Source organism: Orcinus orca, chromosome 6, assembly GCF_937001465.1.
Source record: "Orcinus orca chromosome 6, mOrcOrc1.1, whole genome shotgun sequence".
NCBI lineage: Eukaryota > Metazoa > Chordata > Mammalia > Artiodactyla > Delphinidae > Orcinus > Orcinus orca.
The window spans coordinates 99539136-99559121 of NC_064564.1; the positions used below are offsets into that span (position 1 = coordinate 99539136).

Consider the following 19986-nt stretch of genomic DNA (forward strand, 5'->3'; position numbering starts at 1 on the left):
CTTGTGTCTCTATAGGTTTGCCTGTTCTGGACATTTCATATAAATGGAATCATACAATATGAGGTCCTTTGTGACTCTTTCAACTAGCATAATGTTTTCAAGGTTCAACCATGTAGCATAGATCAGTACTTCATTCCTTTTTATTTCTGAATATATCCCATTGTATTATGTATATATCACATTTTATTTTTCCATTCATCAGTTGATGGACATTTATGTTGTTTCCACTCTGGCTATTATAAGCAATGATGAGCATCTGTTAAAAAATTATTAGCTCTTACATAATTCCTTTTAAGTGGTATGTATTCATTGAAGAAAATTTGAAAAATCCTGAAGAATATAAAGAATATGATACAATTTATTCATAATCCCACCACTCAAAAATAAGCTCTTTTAAAAATTTTTTCAAGAATAAGCTTTGTTAACACTTTTTCTGTCAGAAAAATACGTTTATGTAGTTTATTAATTCCTCATTTCTCTTTAAGATTTACTTCTCATATGAGCAGATTTTGTTTGCCAAGTCATGGCAGATCTGGCCGCTGCAGTTGTAATAATTTGTAAATCATTGTACAATGGGAGTAAAGTAGAGTTATTAGCTATCAGATGGGGAGGGAGGAGGGTTTATAGAAAGTTTGATAGAGGAGGAAACATGTTTTGTGACTATGTGCATGAATTCCTGAAACTGGTAAGTAAATAAAAACATTGAGCTTTCTAATAAGGTCACATTTGTTCTGTTGTAGGAAGCTAGCAGGATGTACTGTCTTCATCACAGGCGCGAGCCGTGGCATTGGCAAAGCTATTGCTTTGAAAGCAGCAAAGGATGGGGCAAATATAGTCATTGCTGCAAAGACTGCCCAGGCACACCCCAAACTTGCAGGCACAATCTATACTGCTGCTGAAGAAAGTGAGTTTCAATACATAGAGAATTTGCTGGAAAGTTTAATTATATCTATCTGAAGTCTACCCTAAAAATAATTTTATCAGGTTAAAGAAATATTTTGTCACCTTACAGCAGTGTTTGGGAACCATTTTTCTCCCCAGCAGTTTTAAGTGATGGGAGAGACTCCCGTTAAATATCATGTCTCATGAGGGCAGTGGTTCTTGGATGGGAGCAGAGAGTAGAGGAGTGGAAGTAGAGGAAAGAATTTGACAGGTGGATGGTGTGAACACTTTGAAAAAGTACTCCATGTTACTGTTCTCTGCATAATTCACAAGTCATTATTTTAATATTTGCAGTTCACAAATAGCTATTGAGTGCTTATATTCAAGGCACTGTGCCAGGAGTAATGACTTAAATTTCAGCTTCAGTTGATATTGCTAGTCTTGTTAGTTACGTTAATAGTATTGTGGTTATGCTAGGGGAATACATATGAAGAAATTATGAGTGAAATGATGCCTGAGGTTAGTTTTGAAATACACCAGCAAAAAACAAAATGGAATTGGGGGTAGATAAACAAATTAAATAACTGGCAAAACATTATCAATCATTGAAGATAGGAGATGGATTCATGATAGTTCATTATACATTCTTTATATTTTTGTAGATTTTTTGAAATTTTCCATAATAAAGGTCTTTTAAATTACCTTCCCCATTTTAATAGCATTTTAAAAAATTACCTTCCTTTCTGGTTTTTTAAAGGAGTTGGCCTAGCTAGTCTGCAGCTGGATTCATCAGTCTGTCCTACTGTAGGGCAGAGTTGCTAGTAGTTATAAGACGTAGTTATTTATATTGATTTTCTGAAAATGGGGTACTTTTTTCTTTTGACTCTTGTGTCAGAGGTTTGATATTGATGAAAGGTTTAATATTTGAATGCTTTAATGTTTCTTTGTTTATCCTTTGTAGTCAAAGCAGCTGGAGGAAAGGCGTTGCCATGTGTTGTTGATGTGAGAGATGAACAACAAATCAGCAGTGCAGTGGAGAAAGCAGTTGAGAAATTTGGAGGTACAGCCTTCATTCTGAAATAATTATTGAATATTGGTAAAGTATAGGTGTAACTATAATTTTATATTTAATTTTCTTTTGATTATTTTTTACTGAGTCTTTTTGAGTGTAACCAGAAATGGGTATTTAGTCATATAGAAGCACAGCTTAAAATCATCTGATGACTAATTGAATAATTATTAAAAATCATTTTTTTCTCATTTTTTTTTTACATCTTTATTGGAGTATAATTGCTTTACAATGGTGTGTTAGTTTCTGCTTTATAACAAAGTGAATCAGTTATACATATACATATGTTCCCATATCTCCTCCCTCTTGAGTCTCCCTCCCTCCCACCCTCCCTATCCCACCCCTCTAGGCGGTCATGAAGCACTGAGCTGATCTCCCTGTGCTATGCGGCTGCTTCCCACTAGCTATCTACCTTACATTTGGTAGTGTATATATGTCCATGCCTCTCTCTCGCTTTGTCACAGCTTACCCTTCCCCCTTCCCATATCCGCAAGTCCATTCTCTAGTAGGTCTGTGTCTTTATTCCTGTCTTACCCCTAGGTTCTTCATGACATTTTTTTTTTCTTAAATTCCATATATATGTGTTAGCATACGGTATTTGTCTCTCTCTTTCTGACTTACTTCACTCTGTATGACAGACTCTAGGTCTATCCACCTCATTACAAATAGCTCAATTTTGTTTCTTTTTATGGCTGAGTAATATTCCATTGTATATACGTGCCACATCTTCTTTTTCCATTCATCCAATGATGGATACTTAGGTTGTTTCCATCTCCAGGCTATTGTAAATACAGCTGCAATGAACATTGTGGTATATGACTTTTTTTTTTTGCGGTACGCGGGCCTCTCACTGCCATGGCCCCTCCCGTTGCGGAGCACAGGCTCCGGATGCACAGGCCCAGCGGCCATGGCTCACGGGCCCAGCTGATCCGCGGCATGTGGGACCCCCCCCCCCGACTGTGGCACGAACCCGTGTCCCCTGCATTGGCAGGTGGACTCTCAACCACTGCGCCACCAGGGAAGCCCCCTGACTCTTTTTTAATTATGGTTTTCTCAGGGTATATGCCCAGTAGTGGGATTGCTGGGTCATATGGTAGTTCTATTTGTAGTTTTTTAAGGAACCTCCATACTGTTCTCCATAGTGGCTGTACCAGTGCACATTCCCACCAACAGTGCAAGAGTGTTCCCTTTTACCCACACCCTCTCTAGCATTTATTGTTTCTAGATTTTTTTTTTAACATCTTTATTGGGGTATAATTGCTTTACAATGGTGTGTTAGTTTCTGCTTTATAACAAAGTGAATCAGTTATACATATACATATGTTCCTATATCTCTTCCCTCTTGCGTCTCCCTCCCTCCCACCCTCTCTATCCCACCCCTCCAGGCGGTCACAGAGCACCGAGCTGATATCCCTGTGCTATGCGGCAGCTTCCCACTAGCTATCTACCTTACGTTTGTTAGTGTATATATGTCCATGCCTCTCTCTCGCTTTGTCACAGCTCACCCTTACCCCTCCCCATATCCTCAAGTCCCTTCTGCAGTAGGTCTGTGTCTTTATTCCTGTCTTACCCCTAGGTTCTTCATGACATTTTTTTTCTTAAATTCCATATATATGTGTTAGCATACGGTATTTGTCTTTCTCTTTCTGACTTACTTCACTCTGTATGACAGACTCTAGGTCTATCCACCTCATTACAAACAGCTCAATTTCATTTCTTGTTATGGCTGAGTAATATTCCATGGTATATATGTGCCACATCTTCTTTATCTATTCATCCGATGATGGCCTCTTAGGTTGTTTCCATCTCCGGGCTATTGTAAATAGTGCTGCAATGAACATTTTGGTACATGACTCTTTTTGAATTATGGTTTTCTCAGGGTATATGCCCAGTAGTGGGATTGCTGGGTCATATGGTAGTTCTATTTGTAGCTTTTTAAGGAACCTCCATACTGTTCTCCATAGTGGCTATATCAATTCACATTCCCACCAGCAGTGCAAGAGTGTTCCATTTTCTCCATACCCTCTCCAGCATTTATTGTTTCTAGATTTTTTGATGATGGCCATTCTGACTGGTGTGAGATGATATCTCTTTGTAGTTTTGATTTGCATTTCTCTAATGATTAATGATGTTGAGCATCCTTTCATGTGTTTGTTGGCAATCTGTATATCTTCTTTGGAGAAATGTCTAGGTCTTCTGCCCATTTTTGGATTGGGTTGTTTGTTTTTTTGTTATTGAGCTGCATGAGCTGCTTGTAAATTTTGGAAATTAATCCTTTGTCAGTTGCTTCATTTGCAAATATTTTCTCCCATTCTGAGTGTTGTCTTTTGGTCTTGTTTATGGTTTCCTTTGCTGTGCAAAAGCTTTGAAGTTTCATTAGGTCCCATTTGTTTATTTTTGCTTTTATTTCCGTTTCTCTAGGAGGTGGGTCAAAAAGGATCTTGCTGTGATTTATGTCATAGAGTGTTCTGCCTATGTTTTCCTCTAAGAGTTTGATAGTGTCTGGCCTTACATTTAGGTCTTTAATCCATCTTGAGCTTATTTTTGTGTATGGTGTTAGGGAGTGATCTAATCTCATACTTTTACATGCACTTGTCCAGTTTTCCCAGCACCACTTATTGAAGAGGCTGTCCTTTCTCCACTGTACATTCCTGCCTCCTTAATCGAACATAAGGTGACCATATGTGTGTGGGTTTATCTCTGGGCTTTCTATCCTGTTCCATTGATCTATCTTTCTGTTTTTGTGCCAGTACCATACTGTCTTGATTACTCTAGCTTTGTAGTATAGTCTGAAGTCCGGGAGCCTGATTCCTCCAGCTCCGTTTTTCTTTCTCAAGATTGCTTTGGCTATTTGGGGTCTTTTGTGTTTCTATACAAATTGTGAAGTCTTTTGTTCTAGTTCTGTTAAAAATGCCAGTGGTAGTTTGATAGGGATTGCATTGAATCTGTACATTGCTTTGGGTAGTAGAGTCATTGTCACAATGTTGATTCTTCCAGTCCAAGAACATGGCATATCTCTCCATCTATTTGTATCATCTTTAATTTCTTTCGTCAGTGTCTTATAATTTTCTGCATACAGGTCTTTTGTCTCCTTAGGTAGGTTTATTCCTAGATATTTTATTCGTTTTGTTGCAGTGGTAAATGGGAGTGTTTTCTTGATTTCACTTTCAGATTTTTCATCATTAGTGTATAGGAATGCCAGAGATTTCTGTGCATTACTTTTGTATCCTGCTACTTTACCAAATTCATTGATTAGCTCTAGTAGTTTTCTGGTAGCATCTTTAGGATTCTCTATATATGGTATCATGTCATCTGCAAACAGTGACAGCTTTACTTCTTCTTTTCTGATTTGGATTCCTTTTATTTCCTTTTCTTCTCTGATTGCTCTGGCTAAAACTTCCAAAACTATGTTGAATAAGAGTGGTGAGAGTGGGCAACCTTGTCTTGTTCTTGATCTTAGTGGAAATGCTTTCAGTTTTTCACCATTGAGGACAATGTTGGCTGTGGGTTTGTCATATATGGCCTTTATTATGTTGAGGAAAGTTCCCTCTATGCCTACCTTCTGCAGGGTTTTTATAATAAAAGGGTGCTGAATTTTGTCGAAAGCTTTCTCTGCATCTGTTGAGATGATCATATGGTTTTTCTCCTTCAATTTGTTAATATGGTGTATCACGTTGATTGATTTGCGTATATTCAAGAATCCTTGCATTCCTGGAATAAACTCCACTTGATCATGGTGTATGATCCTTTTAATGTGCTGTTGGATTCTGTTTGCTAGTATTTTGTTGAGGATTTTTGCATCTATGTTCATCAGTGATATTGGCCTGTAGTTTGCTTTCTTTGTGGCATCCTTATCTGGTTTTGGTATCAGGGTGATGGTGGCCTCGTAGAATGAGTTTGGGAGTGTTCCTCCCTCTGCTATATTTTGGAAGAGTTTGAAGAGAATAGGTGTTAGCTCTTCTCTAAATGTTTGATAGAATTTGCCTGTGAAGCCATCTGGTCCTGGGCTTTTGTTTGTTGGAAGATTTTTAATCCCAGTCTCAATTTCAGTGCTTGTGATTGGTCTGTTCATATTTTCTATTTCTTCCTGATTCAGTCTTGGCAGGTTTTGCATTTCTAAAAATTTGTCCATTTCTTCCAGGTTGTCCATTTTATTGGCATAGAGTTGCTTGTAGTAATCTCTCATGATCTTTTGTATTTCTGCAGTGTCAGTTCTTACTTCTCCTTTTTCATTTCTAATTCTATTGGTTAGAGTCTTCTCCTTTTTTGTCTTGATGAGTCTGGCTAATGGTTTATCAATTTTGTTTATCCTCTCAAAGAACCAGCTTTTAGTTTTATTGATCTGTGCTATCGTTTCCTTCATTTCTTTTTCATTTATTTCTGATCTGATCTTTATGATTTCTTTCCTTCTGCTAACTTTGGGGTTTTTTTGTTCTTCTTTCTCTAATTGCTTTAGGTGCAAGTTTAGGTTGTTTATTCGAGATGTTTCCTGTTTCTTGAGGTAGGATTGTATTGCTATAAATTTCCCTCTGAGAACTGCTTTTGCTGCATCCCATAGGTTTTGGGTCATCGTGTCTCCATTGTCATTTGTTTCTAGGTAATTTTTGATTTCCTCTTTGATTTCTTCTGTGATCACTTCGTTATTAAGTAGTGTATTGTTTAGCCTCCATGTGTTTGTATTTTTTACAGATCTTTTCCTGTAATTGATATCTAGTCTCATAGCGTTGTGATGGGAAAAGATATTGATACAGTTTCAATTTTCTTAAATTTACCAAGGCTTGATTTGTGACCCAAGATATGATCTATCCTGGAGAATGTTCCATGAGCACTTGAGAAAAATGTGTATTCTGTTGTTTTTGAATGGAATGTCCTATAAATATCAATTAAGTCCATCATGTTTTTGTATCATTTAAAGCTAGTGTTTCCTTATTTATTTTCATTTTGGATGATCTGTCCATTGGTGAAAGTGGGGTGTTAAAGTCCCCTACTATGAATATGTTACTGTTGATTTCCCCTTTTATGGCTGTTAGTATTTGCCTTCTGTATTGAGGTGCTCCTACGTTGGGTGCATAAATATTTACAATTGTTAAATCTTCTTCTTGGATCAATCCCTTGATCATTATGTAGTGTCCTTCTTTGTCTCTTCTAATAGTCTTTATTTTAAAGTCTATTTTGTCTGATATGAGAATTGCGACTCCAGCTTTCTTTTGGTTTCCATTTGCATGGAATACCTTTTTCCATCCCCTTACTTTCAGTCTGTATGTGTCTCTAGGTCTGAAGTGGGTCTCTTGTAGACAGCATATATATGGGTCTTGTTTTTGTATCCATTCAGCCAATCTGTGTCTTTTGATGGGAGCATTTAATCCATTAACATTTAAGGTAATTATCGATATGTATGTTCCTATTCCCATTTTCTTAATTGGTTTGGATTTGTTATTGTAGGTCTTTTCCTTCTCTTGTGTTTCTTGCCTAGAGAAGTTCCTTTAGCATTTGTTGTAAAGTTGGTTTGGTGGTGCTGAACTCTCTCAGCTTTTGCTTGTCTGTAAAGGTTTAATTTCTCCATCAAATCTGAACGAGAACCTTGCTGGGTAGAGTAATCTTGGTTGCAGGCTTTTCTCCTTCATCACTTTAAATATGTCCTGCCAGTCCCTTCTGGCTTGCAGAGTTTCTGCTGAAAGATCAGCTGTTAACCTTATGGGGATTCCTTTGTGTGTTATTTGTTGTTTTTCCGTTGCTGCTTTTAATATGTTTTCTTTGTATTTACTTCTTGACAGTTTGATTAATATGTGTCCTGGCGTGTTTCTCCTTGGATTTAACCTGTATGGGACTCTCTGTGCTTCCGGGACTTGATTAACTATTTCCTTTCCCATATTAGGGAAGTTTTCAACTATAATCTCTTCAAATATTTTCTCAGTCCCTTTCTTTTTCTCTTCTTCTTCTGGAACCCGTATAATTCAAATGTTGGTGCGTTTATTGTTGTCCCAGAGGTCTCTGAGACTGTCCTCAGTTCTTTTCATTCTTTTTCTTTATTCTGCTCTGCAGTAGTTATTTCCACTATTTTATCTTCCAGGTCACTTATCCGTTCTTCTGCCTCAGTTATTCTGCTATTGATCCCATCTAGAGTATTTTTAATTTCATTTATTGTGTTGTTCATTGTTGCTTGTTTCATCTTTAGTTCTTCTAGGTCCTTGTTAAATGTTTCTTGCATTTTGTCTATTCTGTTTCCAAGATTTTGGATCATCTTTACTATCATTATTCTGAATTGTTTTTCAGGTAGACTGCCTATTTCCTCTTCATTTGTTAGGTCTGGTGGGTTTTTATCTTGCTCCTTCATCTGCTGTGTGTTTCTCTGTCTTCTCATTTTGCTTATCTTACTGTGTTTGGGGTCTCCTTTTTGCAGGCTGCAGGTTCGTATTTCCCGTTGTTTTTGGTGTCTGTCCCCAGTGGCTATAGTTAGTTCAGTGGGTTGTGTAGGCTTCCTGTTGGAGGGGACTAGTGCCTGTGTTCTGGTGGATGAGGCTGGATCTTGTCTTTCTGGTGGGCAGGTCCACGTCTGGTGGTGTGTTTTGGGGTGTCTGTGGACTTACTATGATTTTAGGCAGCCTCTCTGCTAATGGGTGGGGTTGTGTTCCTCTCTTGCTAGTTGTTTGGCATAGGGTATCCAGCACTGTAGCTTGCTGTTTGTTGAGTGAAGCTGGGTGCTGGTGTTGAGATGGAGATCTCTGGGGGATTTTTGCCATTTGATATTATGTGGAGATGGGAGGTGTCTTGTGGACCAGTGTCCTGAAGTTTGCTCTCCCACCTCAGAGGCACAGCACTGACTCCTGGCTGCAGCACCAAGAGCCTTTGATCCACACGGCTCAGAATAAAAGGGAGAAGAAGAAGAAGGAAAGAAAGAGAGAGAGAGAGAGAGGAAGGAAGAAGAAAGAAAGAGAATGGGAACAAGGAAGGAAGGAAGAGAATAAAATAAAATAAAGTAACATAAAATAAAGTTATTAAAATAAAAAATAATTATTAAGAGAAAAAAAATTTTTTAAAGAAAAAAAAACCAAAACTGATGGATAGAACCCTAGGACAAATGGTGAAAGCAAAGCTATACAGACAAGATCTCACACAGAAGCATACATATACACACTCACAAAGAGAGGAAAAGGGGAAAAATAAATCTTGCTCTCAACGTCCACCTCCTCAATTTGGGATGATTCGTTGTCTATTCAGGTATTCCACAGATGCAGGGTACATCAAGTTGATTGTGGAGCTTTAATCCGCTGCTTCTGAGGCTCTGGGAGAGATTTCCCTTTCTTTTCTTTGTTTGCACAGCTCCCGGGGCTCAGCTTTGGATTTGGCCCCGCCTCTGCGTGTAGGTCGCCGGAGGGCATCTGTTCTTTGCTCAGACAGGACGGGGTTAAAGGAGCAGCTGCTTTGGGGGCTCTGGCTAACTCAGTTTGGGGGAAGGGAGGGGTGCGAATGCGGGGCGAGCCTGCGGTGGCAGAGGCCAGCGCGATGTTGCACCAGCCTGAGGCGTGCCGTGTGTTCTCCCGGGGAAGTTGTCCCTGGATCCCGGGACCCAGGCAGTGGCGGGCTGCACAGGCTCCCCGGAAGGGAGGTGTGGATAGTGACCTGTGCTTGCACACAGGCTTCTTGGTGGCGGCAGCAAAAGCCTTAGCGTCTTATGTCCGTCTCTGGGGTCTGTGCTGTTAGCCGCGGCTCGCCTCCATCTCTGGAGCTCCTTTAAGCAGCGCTCTTAATCCCCTCTCCTCGCGCACCAGGAAACAAAGAGGGACGAAAAAGTCTCTTGCCTCTTCGGCAGGTCCAGACTTTTCCCGGACTCCCTCCCGGCTAGCCGTGGCGCACTAACCCCCTGCAGGCTGTGTTCACGCCGCCAGCCCCAGTCCCCTCCCGGCGCTCCTACCCAAGCCCGATCCTCAGCTCCCAGCCCCGCCCGCCCCGCCCGGAGAGCAGACAAGCCTCTCGGGCTGGTGAGTGCCGGTCGGCCCTGATCCTCTGTGCGGGAATCTCTCCGCTTTGCCCTCTGCACCCCTGTTGCTGTGCTCTCCTCCGCGGCTACGAAGCTTTCCCCCTCTGCCACCCGCAGTCTCCGCCCGCGAAGGGGCTTCCTAGTGTGTGGAAACTTTTCCTCCTTCACAGCTCCCTCCCACTGGTGCAGGTCCCGTCCCTATTCTTTTGTCTCTGTTTATTCTGTTTTCTTTTGCCCTACCCAGGTACGTGGGGAGTTTCTTGCCTTTTGGGAGGTCTGAGGTCTTCTGCCAGCATTCAGTAGGTGTTCTGTAGGAGTTGTTCCACGTGTGGATGTATTTCTGGTGTATCTGTGGGGAGGAAGGTGATCTCCGCGTCTTACTCTTCCGCCATCTTCCCGATTCCCCTAAAAATCATTTTGGATAGTATAACAAATTTACCATCCACAATAAAGTTAAGACCTTGACAATAACATACATCTAGCCAAGTGGTTCCCCAGATCCCATCCACTTGTCTCTCCCCAGTTCATGTAACCATCATTTGATGACTTTTTAATATTTATTGAATAAAGTGCAGATAACCTATTGGCATTCAAGATCTTTCACATTCTGGTGTTAACAGACTTGTTTTGGTTTCATCTTTCTTCTACACCCCTATGTAAACTCCCTACTTCAGCCAAAATTGTTTACATCCATTTCCTTACCTTTAATTTTTTTTGTCTCTCAGCTTTTGCTGTTCGTATTCCTGAGGCTCCTCCAGTGCCCACTCCTCCACCTCTGATCCTTCCTGAAATGTTCCCTTCTTTGTCTTTTGAAATCCTACCTTTTTGTGCTTTAATCTCATCTCCTTCATGAAGCCAGTTTCCTGACTATGCCAACTAATCAGAAGTGTACATTTTTCTTTCTCTGAATTCCAAAAACATTCCTTTGATCCTCATCTTGTACGACTTTAGATCTTAGTATTTCTTTTTTGTCCCCAATTGGTTCATAAGCTGCTAGAAGGCAAGTGTTGGGAGTTGAACTGAGACTTTGATGGCATTATAGCAAGGCACGTAGCCATGTCCAGATCCTGCCCTATTCCCACTCTCTCCCTATAATATTCCAGAGACTGTATGTACATACAAAGGATATTGCCCAATGGGAAACAAGGTTAATGCTTTATTGTTAGCAAGGCTCGTGCTTATAACTCCCAGTGTGGAGTGCTGTGTTATTCAGGACTGGAGCACAAAGCTTTGGCTCAAATGGGGCCTCTTCTTTTAAATCCAAGATCTTACTCCTGATTGGCAGCCTTTCCCAAAGTAATGTGAATGCCCATGAGAGAAGAGGAGAGAGAATGCAAAATTACTGGGTATTTTTTTTTTTTCTTACTGATCGGGCTGCAAATATGAAAGAGGAAGGAAGGATGCCACATTCATGTGCAGAACCTTTTATCTAAAATGACTTTCCCTACTAGTGAAAGTGAGCAATTAGTGCCAATTAGGACTTAACCTAATTAGTTTAGCCATTCATTTTTAGGGAGGAATTAAGGGATAAGGTGGGTGAGGGTGGAAGACTGGAGCTTTTCCTTTCTCTGTATTCATCCAGTTTTAGTTCTTTCTGTTGATCCATTGGGTTTATCAACTGAGGGCAAGTTATCCTTCTTGGAGAATGAAATCATCAGAATACTGGGGAGAGCTGCTACCAGCTTTGTCTGAGCCCTTTCTCGATCTTTATTTCTGTCCTGTAGTTCTGTTAGAGAACATCAGCAGTTCAGCTGTTGTCTGGTATTGTCCCAAGAAACCTCTGAAATGAGTCAAGATGGACATTAGTTAAAGATACTCAAGACCATACTATATAGGCCCCCAATTCACCCCCCCATTTATTATTTTTTTTAATTTAATTATTTTAAACTTGTAAAAAAAAGTTTTATTTTTTGGCTGTGTTGGGTGTTCGTTGCTGCACGCAGGCTTTCTCTAGTTGCGGCAAGCGGGGGCACTACTCTTTGTTGTGGTGCACGGGCTTCTCATTGCAGTGGCTTCTCTTGTTGCGGAGCACAGGCTCTAGGCACGTGGGCTTCAGTAGTTGCAGCACGTGGACTCAGTAGTTGCGCCCTACAGCATGCGGGATTCAGTAGTTATGGCTCACGGGCTCTAGAGCACAGGCTCGGTAGTTGTGGTGCACAAGCTTAGCTGCTTCACGGCATGTGGGGTCTTCCTGGGCCAGGGTTCGAACCCGTGTCCCCTGCATTGGCAGGCGGATTCTTAACCATTGTGCCAACAGGGAAGTCTCCCCTTTTATTTTCATTTGTATTTTTAAAATTTTATTTTTCTTAATTGAAGTATAGTTGATTTACAAAGTTGTGCCAATCTCTGCTGTCCAGCAAAGTGACTGAGTTATACACATGTATACCTTCTTTTTTTTAATATTCTTTTCCATTGTGGTTTATCACAGGATATTGACTATAGTTCCCTGTGCTATACAGTAGGACCTTGTTGTTTATCCATCTTATATATAATAGTTTTCACCCACCTTTTAACTTCCCGTCTTGAATTCTAGCTGCATTGTCTAATCTGGTTCACCAGAAAGAGTTACATATTACGTACTAATGACATCATAGTCCAAAAATTTGTTCCTGAGTGTCAAAATGTGAAGCAGCTCCACTTTCCAGAGTTGGGATCCTCCAGAATAAACTGAAGTCTCACAAATTGATTTCTTCTCCTGTTGTTGCCACAGAATTTAAAGAGCCACACTGAAATCTTTTTCTTGGAAGAATTAAGACCCAGAAATATCTCCTCTCCAATTTTCTAACTCTATTTTGTCCCAGCCAAGGAGGTTCACTCAGGTGCATGGATGGTCTGCATTTTTTTAGCCACTGTAGCTTAGATTGTCTTCCATTGAACCTGGTATCATTCCTTCAGCATCTTCAATGTTGGATTAATTCAACTTTGTCTATCACGTGATGTACTTTTCCAGGAGTAGACAGAGAAAACGGTAAGGACAAAAGCAAATCTTGGTTTTTGTTTCTTTAGAAGTCAGTGGATCCATATTATTGATTTGGGCTTCATGTCCTAGAACTTAGCTCAGTTGCTAGAAATCTTCAATTAAGAAGGTATGCTTTTCATATCTTTGGGGAAAAAAATCTCCCAATGTATTTTGCTACCTGTTGTTGAGATGGGCATCTGAAACACTTCTTTTTTAAAAAAGTTAATTAATTAATTTTATTTTTGTCTGCGTTGGGTCTTAGCTGTGTGTGGGCTTCTTTATTTGCAGCGAGCAGGGGCTACTCTTTGTTGTAGTGCCTGGGCTTCTCATTGCCGTGGTTTCTCTTGTTATTGAGCACCAGCTCTAGGCATGCGGGCTTTAGTAGTTGTGGCTCGCGGGCTCTAGAGTGCAGGGTCAGTAGTTGTGGCGCATGGGCTTAATTGCTCCACGGCATGTGGGATCTTCCTGGACCAGGGTTCAAACCCGTGTCCCCTGCCTTGGCAGGCGGATTCTTAACCACTGTGCCACCAGGGAAGCCCTGAAACCTTTCTATCTTCTTGCTAAATTTACAAATTGGTGGTGGAGTTACCTTTATTTTGGAATCTATCCTAACATTTCCTTCCCTCCTCCTTAGGATCCACTTTGATGTATTTAAAGTGTTTTGCTTTCCATTTGCCCATTAACTTCTGCTTTTCTGGCGTAACAATGCAGAATCTTAATTCTTAATTCTTCAGTGAGCTCTGTTCAGCATCTCAGCTTCTGCTGTCTCCTAATCAGGATGGCTGCCACATTTATGGGATGATTCATAGCCTGCTCTTTTTTTCCTCTGTGTTTTTTTTCCACAGATCTCCCAAGTCTTTATATTTTGCTTGTTTGGTTTTAGTTCCATACTGTGGTTGCTACTGATATGGTCTGGTTTGGAGTTTTGTAGCCCTTTGAAGTCTGCCTTTTAGGGAACACTCTACCTTTGCCCTGATATTTCTCTCTGCTGGGGAATTATCCCTAACAAAGTCCTGCACAGTGGATGGTGCTTCCTGACCTGTGCCCTGGGAGGCCTCTGCCACGTGGTACTCCCTATCACCTTGCCTTCCCTCATCTTCAGAGTGTTTCAGGCCTTGAGTAAATTATGCTATTTCATAAACCATAGATGTAATCTTTCCTGCCACCTTTTTCTTCTGCAGCAAGCATACATATATGCCTTTTCTTTATCATTTCCCACCATCGTTCCCTGATCCATTTTAATTTGGCCCATCTGAGTTCAGAAATTTTAAGATTTCTCTTAATTGGACCCAGTTTTTTTTCTCTTTATCACTGGCAAGTCAAATAGAGTTTTCCCAGTCAGTATATCTTCATTACTCATCTACTTTCTTTTGCTTTTGGGCCCAGATGTTTGCTCTGCTAACATAGCTGTCACTTATTATCACATAGTGAGAGATGAAGTCAATAAAGGTTGGATTTGCCCAAGGAATCCATTGATTGGATCAACCCTCATTAGCTTCATCGCCTTAATTAGGGTAATTCTACACAGGTGGTTTGCACACCCATCAGTCCAGCATCTCACCCAGACCCACACTCAATTTGCTTTGCTCCCACCTGGCTTTTTCTTTAGTGAATATTATCTTCCTTGTCTCTTAGGCCCTAGCAGCATGCCTTATACAGAGTAGCCCCTCAGTGATTATGTCTTAGTGATGAGATTGAGCAATATCTAGTTTTGTGAATTGAGAAGCATGTCGTGGATTTAAAAATTCCTTTCACTGGTCTTTGCCACTTATGAAGGCAAACCATCATCATTTTGTTTATTCTGGAAAGCTGGTAGTCACAGGACGTGAAACTTGTCCAATATATACAGGTGATTTACTTGAGTTTGAGTTTTGTTATAACGAAGATATAAAATGTAATATAGTTGAATCCAAAGTTATTCTAAGGACACGTTTTAAGAAAACATTAGTAGCGCTAACTCTGTGCTAAAGAATATGGAAATTGAGGAATGAGGAATGAGGACGTGATCAAAATTTTATAATGTTACTATAAATGAAGAAAGGGAGCTTATGACTAATATGTTGTAAGTATAATAACCTTATTTAAACCATTTTCCACATATTGTGAGAGAGGGACAAAGCAAAGTTAAGATAATAAAAGACGTTTAAGGCAACAGTCTAACCCCAGCAGTAGAAATTGTCATATATCTATTTGATAGAATATTAAATGCTCTTTAGAAAGAATGGATGCAGCTACAGATGATCATACTAAGTGAAATAAGTCAGAAAGAGACAAATACCATATGATATTACTTACATGTGGAGTCTAAAATATGACACAAATGAACTTATCTACGAAACAGAAACAGACTCACAGACATAGAGAACAGACCTGTGGTTGCCAAGGGGGAGGGGGATGGGGGAGGGGTAGATGGGGAGTTTGGGATTAGTAGATGCAAGCTATTACATACATTGAATAGAATGCATAAACAACAAGGTCCAACTGTATCGCACAGGGAACTATATTCAGTATCCTGAAATAAACTATAATGGAAAAGAATATAAAAAAGAATGTATATATATCTATAACTGAGTCCCTTTGCTGTACAACAGAAATTAACACAACATTGTAAATCAGATGTACTTCAATTTAAAGGAAAAGAATTATGAAGGCCATGTAGAAATGCAGAAATGTGTTTGAGATGCTTTTGTATTTTACCATTTTCATTTAACATTATTTAAGCTTGTAACCATAAATGTTACATATGGATAAGGACTGGATAGAATATGCAGAAATAATCATTATTCTAAATTTATTTTGTGTATAAGTTACCAAAACAAACCTGATCTATTTTCATGATTTGCCTGGAATTTAAACTCTAGGTCATTTCTCTTTTCCCAGTTCCCAAGACCAGAAAGGAGCTCTTCCATTTAAGTAAGGGCCTTTGAGAGGAGGGAGACCGGTGTGCTTGGAAGGGAGACAGGCCTTGGAAAGATGATGGGGGGGGGGGGTGGGAAACTTTAAGGAAATTGACCTAAGGTTCTTGGAGACGAGGAGGGAAGACCAGGAAGTAAGAGAACAGATAAGGACGGGAGCTACAAACCACTAAGGACTAAGCTTCCTTGCAGTTTCCTGGGGAGCCCTGGTTATGGTCTCCATGTGCCAGTGAAAATCATTTGGGTGCTGTTTTGACATACCTACTGAGTCTTGCATTGGTGTATTCGTCAGTCATATTATCTAAAAGAAGTATTTGTGAACTCGGACTTCAACTATATAGAGTGAATGTTTTTTATTTCTTTTTGTTATAAAGTCTAAATTACATTACTAAGAAGTTGATTATTTGAATACAGGAATTGATATTCTGGTGAATAATGCCAGTGCTATTAGCTTGACCAACACATTGGAAACACCTACAAAGAAAGTGGATTTGATGATGAACATCAACACCAGAGGCACCTATCTTACGTAAGTTAAAGACCTGTGGGAGAGAGTGTTGCAGTGTTTTGTCAGAGAACTGGTTGTAAACAGATTTGAATAGGTTAGGAATACAGTTTAAAATCTAGTCAACCCTTATAAAGGCCTAAAAGTACTCCAAGTCAGTAGGTAGTATTTTAAATAGTTTTATTCAGAGTGCCTTTTCTCTGTGATTCTAATAAAGACTAAAGTATAGCTCAAACATTTTCAAACATTTGCATGAGTAAATATATATATGCATACCAAGTCTTCTGGCAAACCTGCAGTAGTCTCTTCCTCTGAAAAACACTGGAGTTTTAGTTAGGTAAATAACAAGAAGCTCATTATGAATCCCATTTTAATGTAATTGAAAAAGGCTAATGCTATCTTAGGCAGTGTCAGGGAAAATATCAAATATAGAATGAGAGCAAATGTAGTCCTGTTGTGTTCTGGATTGGTCAGACCTAGTCCACTCTTGTTTGTTTGTCCATTTGTTTATCTGTTTATTTACCTTCGGGTTCTACCATTTTTCATGTGGATATAAGGGCAGATCAGCACAGAACTTTCTTATCTGCCTTATATGTACTTGTGTGTATCTGCCTTATGCGTTTGCATAGAACAGGTGGTTAGGAACTTGGGCTTTGGAGGCAGACTCCTTTGAGGATTCAAATTTCACCCCCACCCTTCATGACTCACTATCTTCATGAGCTTGTACAAGTAACTTAAGCTCTTGCAGAGTCTGTTTTCTCATTTGTAAAATGGGGATAATAGAGAAGTATGTCATAAGATTGGTAATAAGGGTTAAATGTAAAATTTGTCTTTAATTTTGAACTTTGCCCTTGGATGTGTGTTTTTGGATCAGCAAAACTTGGCTCTGACAGTGTTAAACATTTTGTTTTTATTAGTTACCTATATTCATAATTTCATTAGCTGCCTACATGAAAAAAAATCAGGAGATTTACACAAAAATCCCGATTTCTGGCTTTCTTGAAACATTGGCCACATAGAGACAGCGTTCCCACGTGGCAACAGTTAGCTACCATAGCCCAGTGGCAGAGTATCAACTGCGTTATCAGATGGGGACTGGGCACCATTGTCTCTGGATGCTGAGGGCAGGCTAAAAAGTTGCCACTTATCATTGTGCTTGCACTTTTCCTTCTTCTATTAAAGGAGAAAGTAAAATATTTCTCATACCCATGTCTCTATCTGAAGTGGGAAAATGAGACATATGCCAAGAGGGCCATATGTGCAAGTAAAATGGTTGAGAGCTTGCTTCTTTGTAGATGTGGGGCGTATTTCTATAAATTCGGTGTGTAACCTATATTCCTCCTGAATGGGAACCATAGAGAATCAAACCGTAGTAAGATCTGTGGCAAGCATATTGAAAAGATTATGGTGAAAAACTTAATGAACTAGAAAGAGGACTAACATTTCAATAGGTTTGTGTTTACTTTCAAATAAAATAAGCAATGCTGCTGTGTGATGCAGTTATGTGTTACAAGAAGAAATTATCTGGGCATCAAAATATTTTACAGCTGGTAACTTTGTGAAAGAATTTTGATTGAATGTAAACACTCATTTAAATAAGTGTTTAAAAATATAAACCTAACCAGGAATACTATTCCTGCTGAATTAAGGGTTAGAAGGGCATGATGCATGAAAAACTTAAATCATTTGTGGCCGTTTCTATTATAGATGACGAAGCCACAGGAATAAATATTCCACCCACCCAGTTATATTTATTTATGGTGTCAGGATAATTTTGATGTGATTAAAGTTTTTTAGACTGGATACTCATGACATGAACATCAGGAAATGACTTGAGGATTGAGAAATGTTTTAGAAAATGTAATGTGGGTTTATCAAAAGTGGTAATCAGGACTTCCCTGGGGGCGCAGTGGTTAAGAATCTGCCTGCCAATGCAGGGGACACAGGTTCGAGCCCTGGTCCAGGAAGATCCCACATGCCGTGGAGCAACTAAGCCTGTGTGCCACAACTACTGAGCCTGTGCTCTAGAGCCCATGAGCCACAACTACTGAGACCGCGTGCCACAACTACTGCAGCCCGTGTGCCTAGAACCTGTACTCCACAACAAAAAGAAGCCACTGCAATGAGAAGCCCGCACACCACAACAAAGAGTAACCCGTGCTCGCCGCAACTAGAGAATGCCTGTGCACAGCAATGAAGACCCAATGCAGCCAAAAAATTAATTAATTAATTAAAAAAATCCACCTGCTAGTGCAGGGGACACGGGTTCGATCCCTGGTCCTGGAAGATCCCACATGCTGCGGAGCAACTAAGCCTGTGCACCACAACTACTGAGCCTGCGCTCTAGAGCCTGCGAGCCACAGCTTCTGAGCCCATGCACTACAACTCTGATGCCTGTGTGCCTAGAGCCCATGCTCCGCAACAAGAGAAGCCACCGCAATGGAAAGCCTGCACACCTCAACGAAGAGTAGCCCCGCTGGCTGCAACTAGAGAAAGCCTGCGCGTAGCAACAAAGACCCAATGCAGCCCAAAGTAAATAAAAAAAAAAAGTGGTATAGACAGTGTGGCTGTGATGGTCAAGGTTAACTTTAAACTTATACAAGTCTAAACTAATGTAGAAGTGTTTCACAGAGGTGTAGAAATTAAGTTTGTTCATTGTATTGTTCACTAGGAATAGCTCTTGCTAAAAAGTTGAAAACGGGCCATTATGAATTCTAAGAATTAAATAGACTTCCGTGGTTTGAAATACAGACTATTCAGTGCTTTACTCATGTTGAATACAAAGTGACTGTCAGTTCTGTGACAAGATTGTGTGGTTGTGGTGTACTGTTGTAGAGATATTGTTTTTGATTAGAAAGAAATCAATTCTTTTTTGCCACCCAAGAGAAAATTCCTAACTCAGTTCCCAAGCAAAGATTGGGTCAAAGACTTGGCTTTATTAGCTGACATTATGACTTACGGAAACACAAGTATATGATTCTCATTGCTCATTCCTTGTGAAATTATGTCTTTGGAAAACCCATTTGTCAAGGATAATTTGTCCCCTTTCCTATAACAAGGTCATTTTCCAAAAATGAAAGTGATGGCCTAAACTACACTCCTGTTTATAGATTTGTTCAGTTCAAAACAAAACCAAAAAATCCGATATAGGAAAATGAACTAACTTTAAAATTACCTTTATGAATGAAAACTATTTGTGCAGTTGAAGAACTACAAATGGAATACATAAGCTGTAGGGCACTAAGGTACTAAAAACTAAATATGAGTACGTTGGAATAATAGATCTACAAATATCTCAGGAATAGATACCCTAAAATAAAACCCTTTTTTATTTTTTTTTATTTTTATTTTTTTGGTACGCGGGCCTCCCACTGTTGTGGCCTCTCCCGTTGCGGAGCACAGGCTCCGGACGCACAGGCTCAGTGGGCATGGCTCACGGGCCCAGCCGCTCCGCGGCATGTGGGATCCTCCCGGACCAGGGCACAAACCCGTGTCCCCTGCATCGGCAGGCGGACTCTCAACCACTGCACCACCATGGAAGCCCTAAAACCCTTTTTAAAAGCAAAGATTCTATTCACTGTTGAAAGTTCCTATATTTATTAACAGCTATTTTTAAAAATAAAATTTATTTATTTATTTATTTTGGTTGCATTGGGTCTTCGTTGCTACGCATACGCT

General features: G+C 40.0%; 1 protein-coding gene across 5 annotated transcripts in view; it reads left to right on the forward strand.

The window, feature by feature from the left end:
* The window catches only part of HSDL2 (hydroxysteroid dehydrogenase like 2), a 120497-nt gene that overhangs the window by 42270 nt on the left and 58241 nt on the right, over positions 1–19986 (forward strand). For all 5 annotated transcript variants that reach the window (XM_049710974.1, XM_049710972.1, XM_033427443.2 and 2 more), the window contains 3 exons: positions 741–904; positions 1844–1942; positions 16218–16332. In XM_049710974.1, coding sequence (XP_049566931.1) covers positions 16298–16332 — 35 coding nt within the window. In that variant the 5' untranslated portion in view covers positions 741–904; positions 1844–1942; positions 16218–16297. The remainder of the gene's footprint in view (positions 1–740; positions 905–1843; positions 1943–16217; positions 16333–19986) is intronic.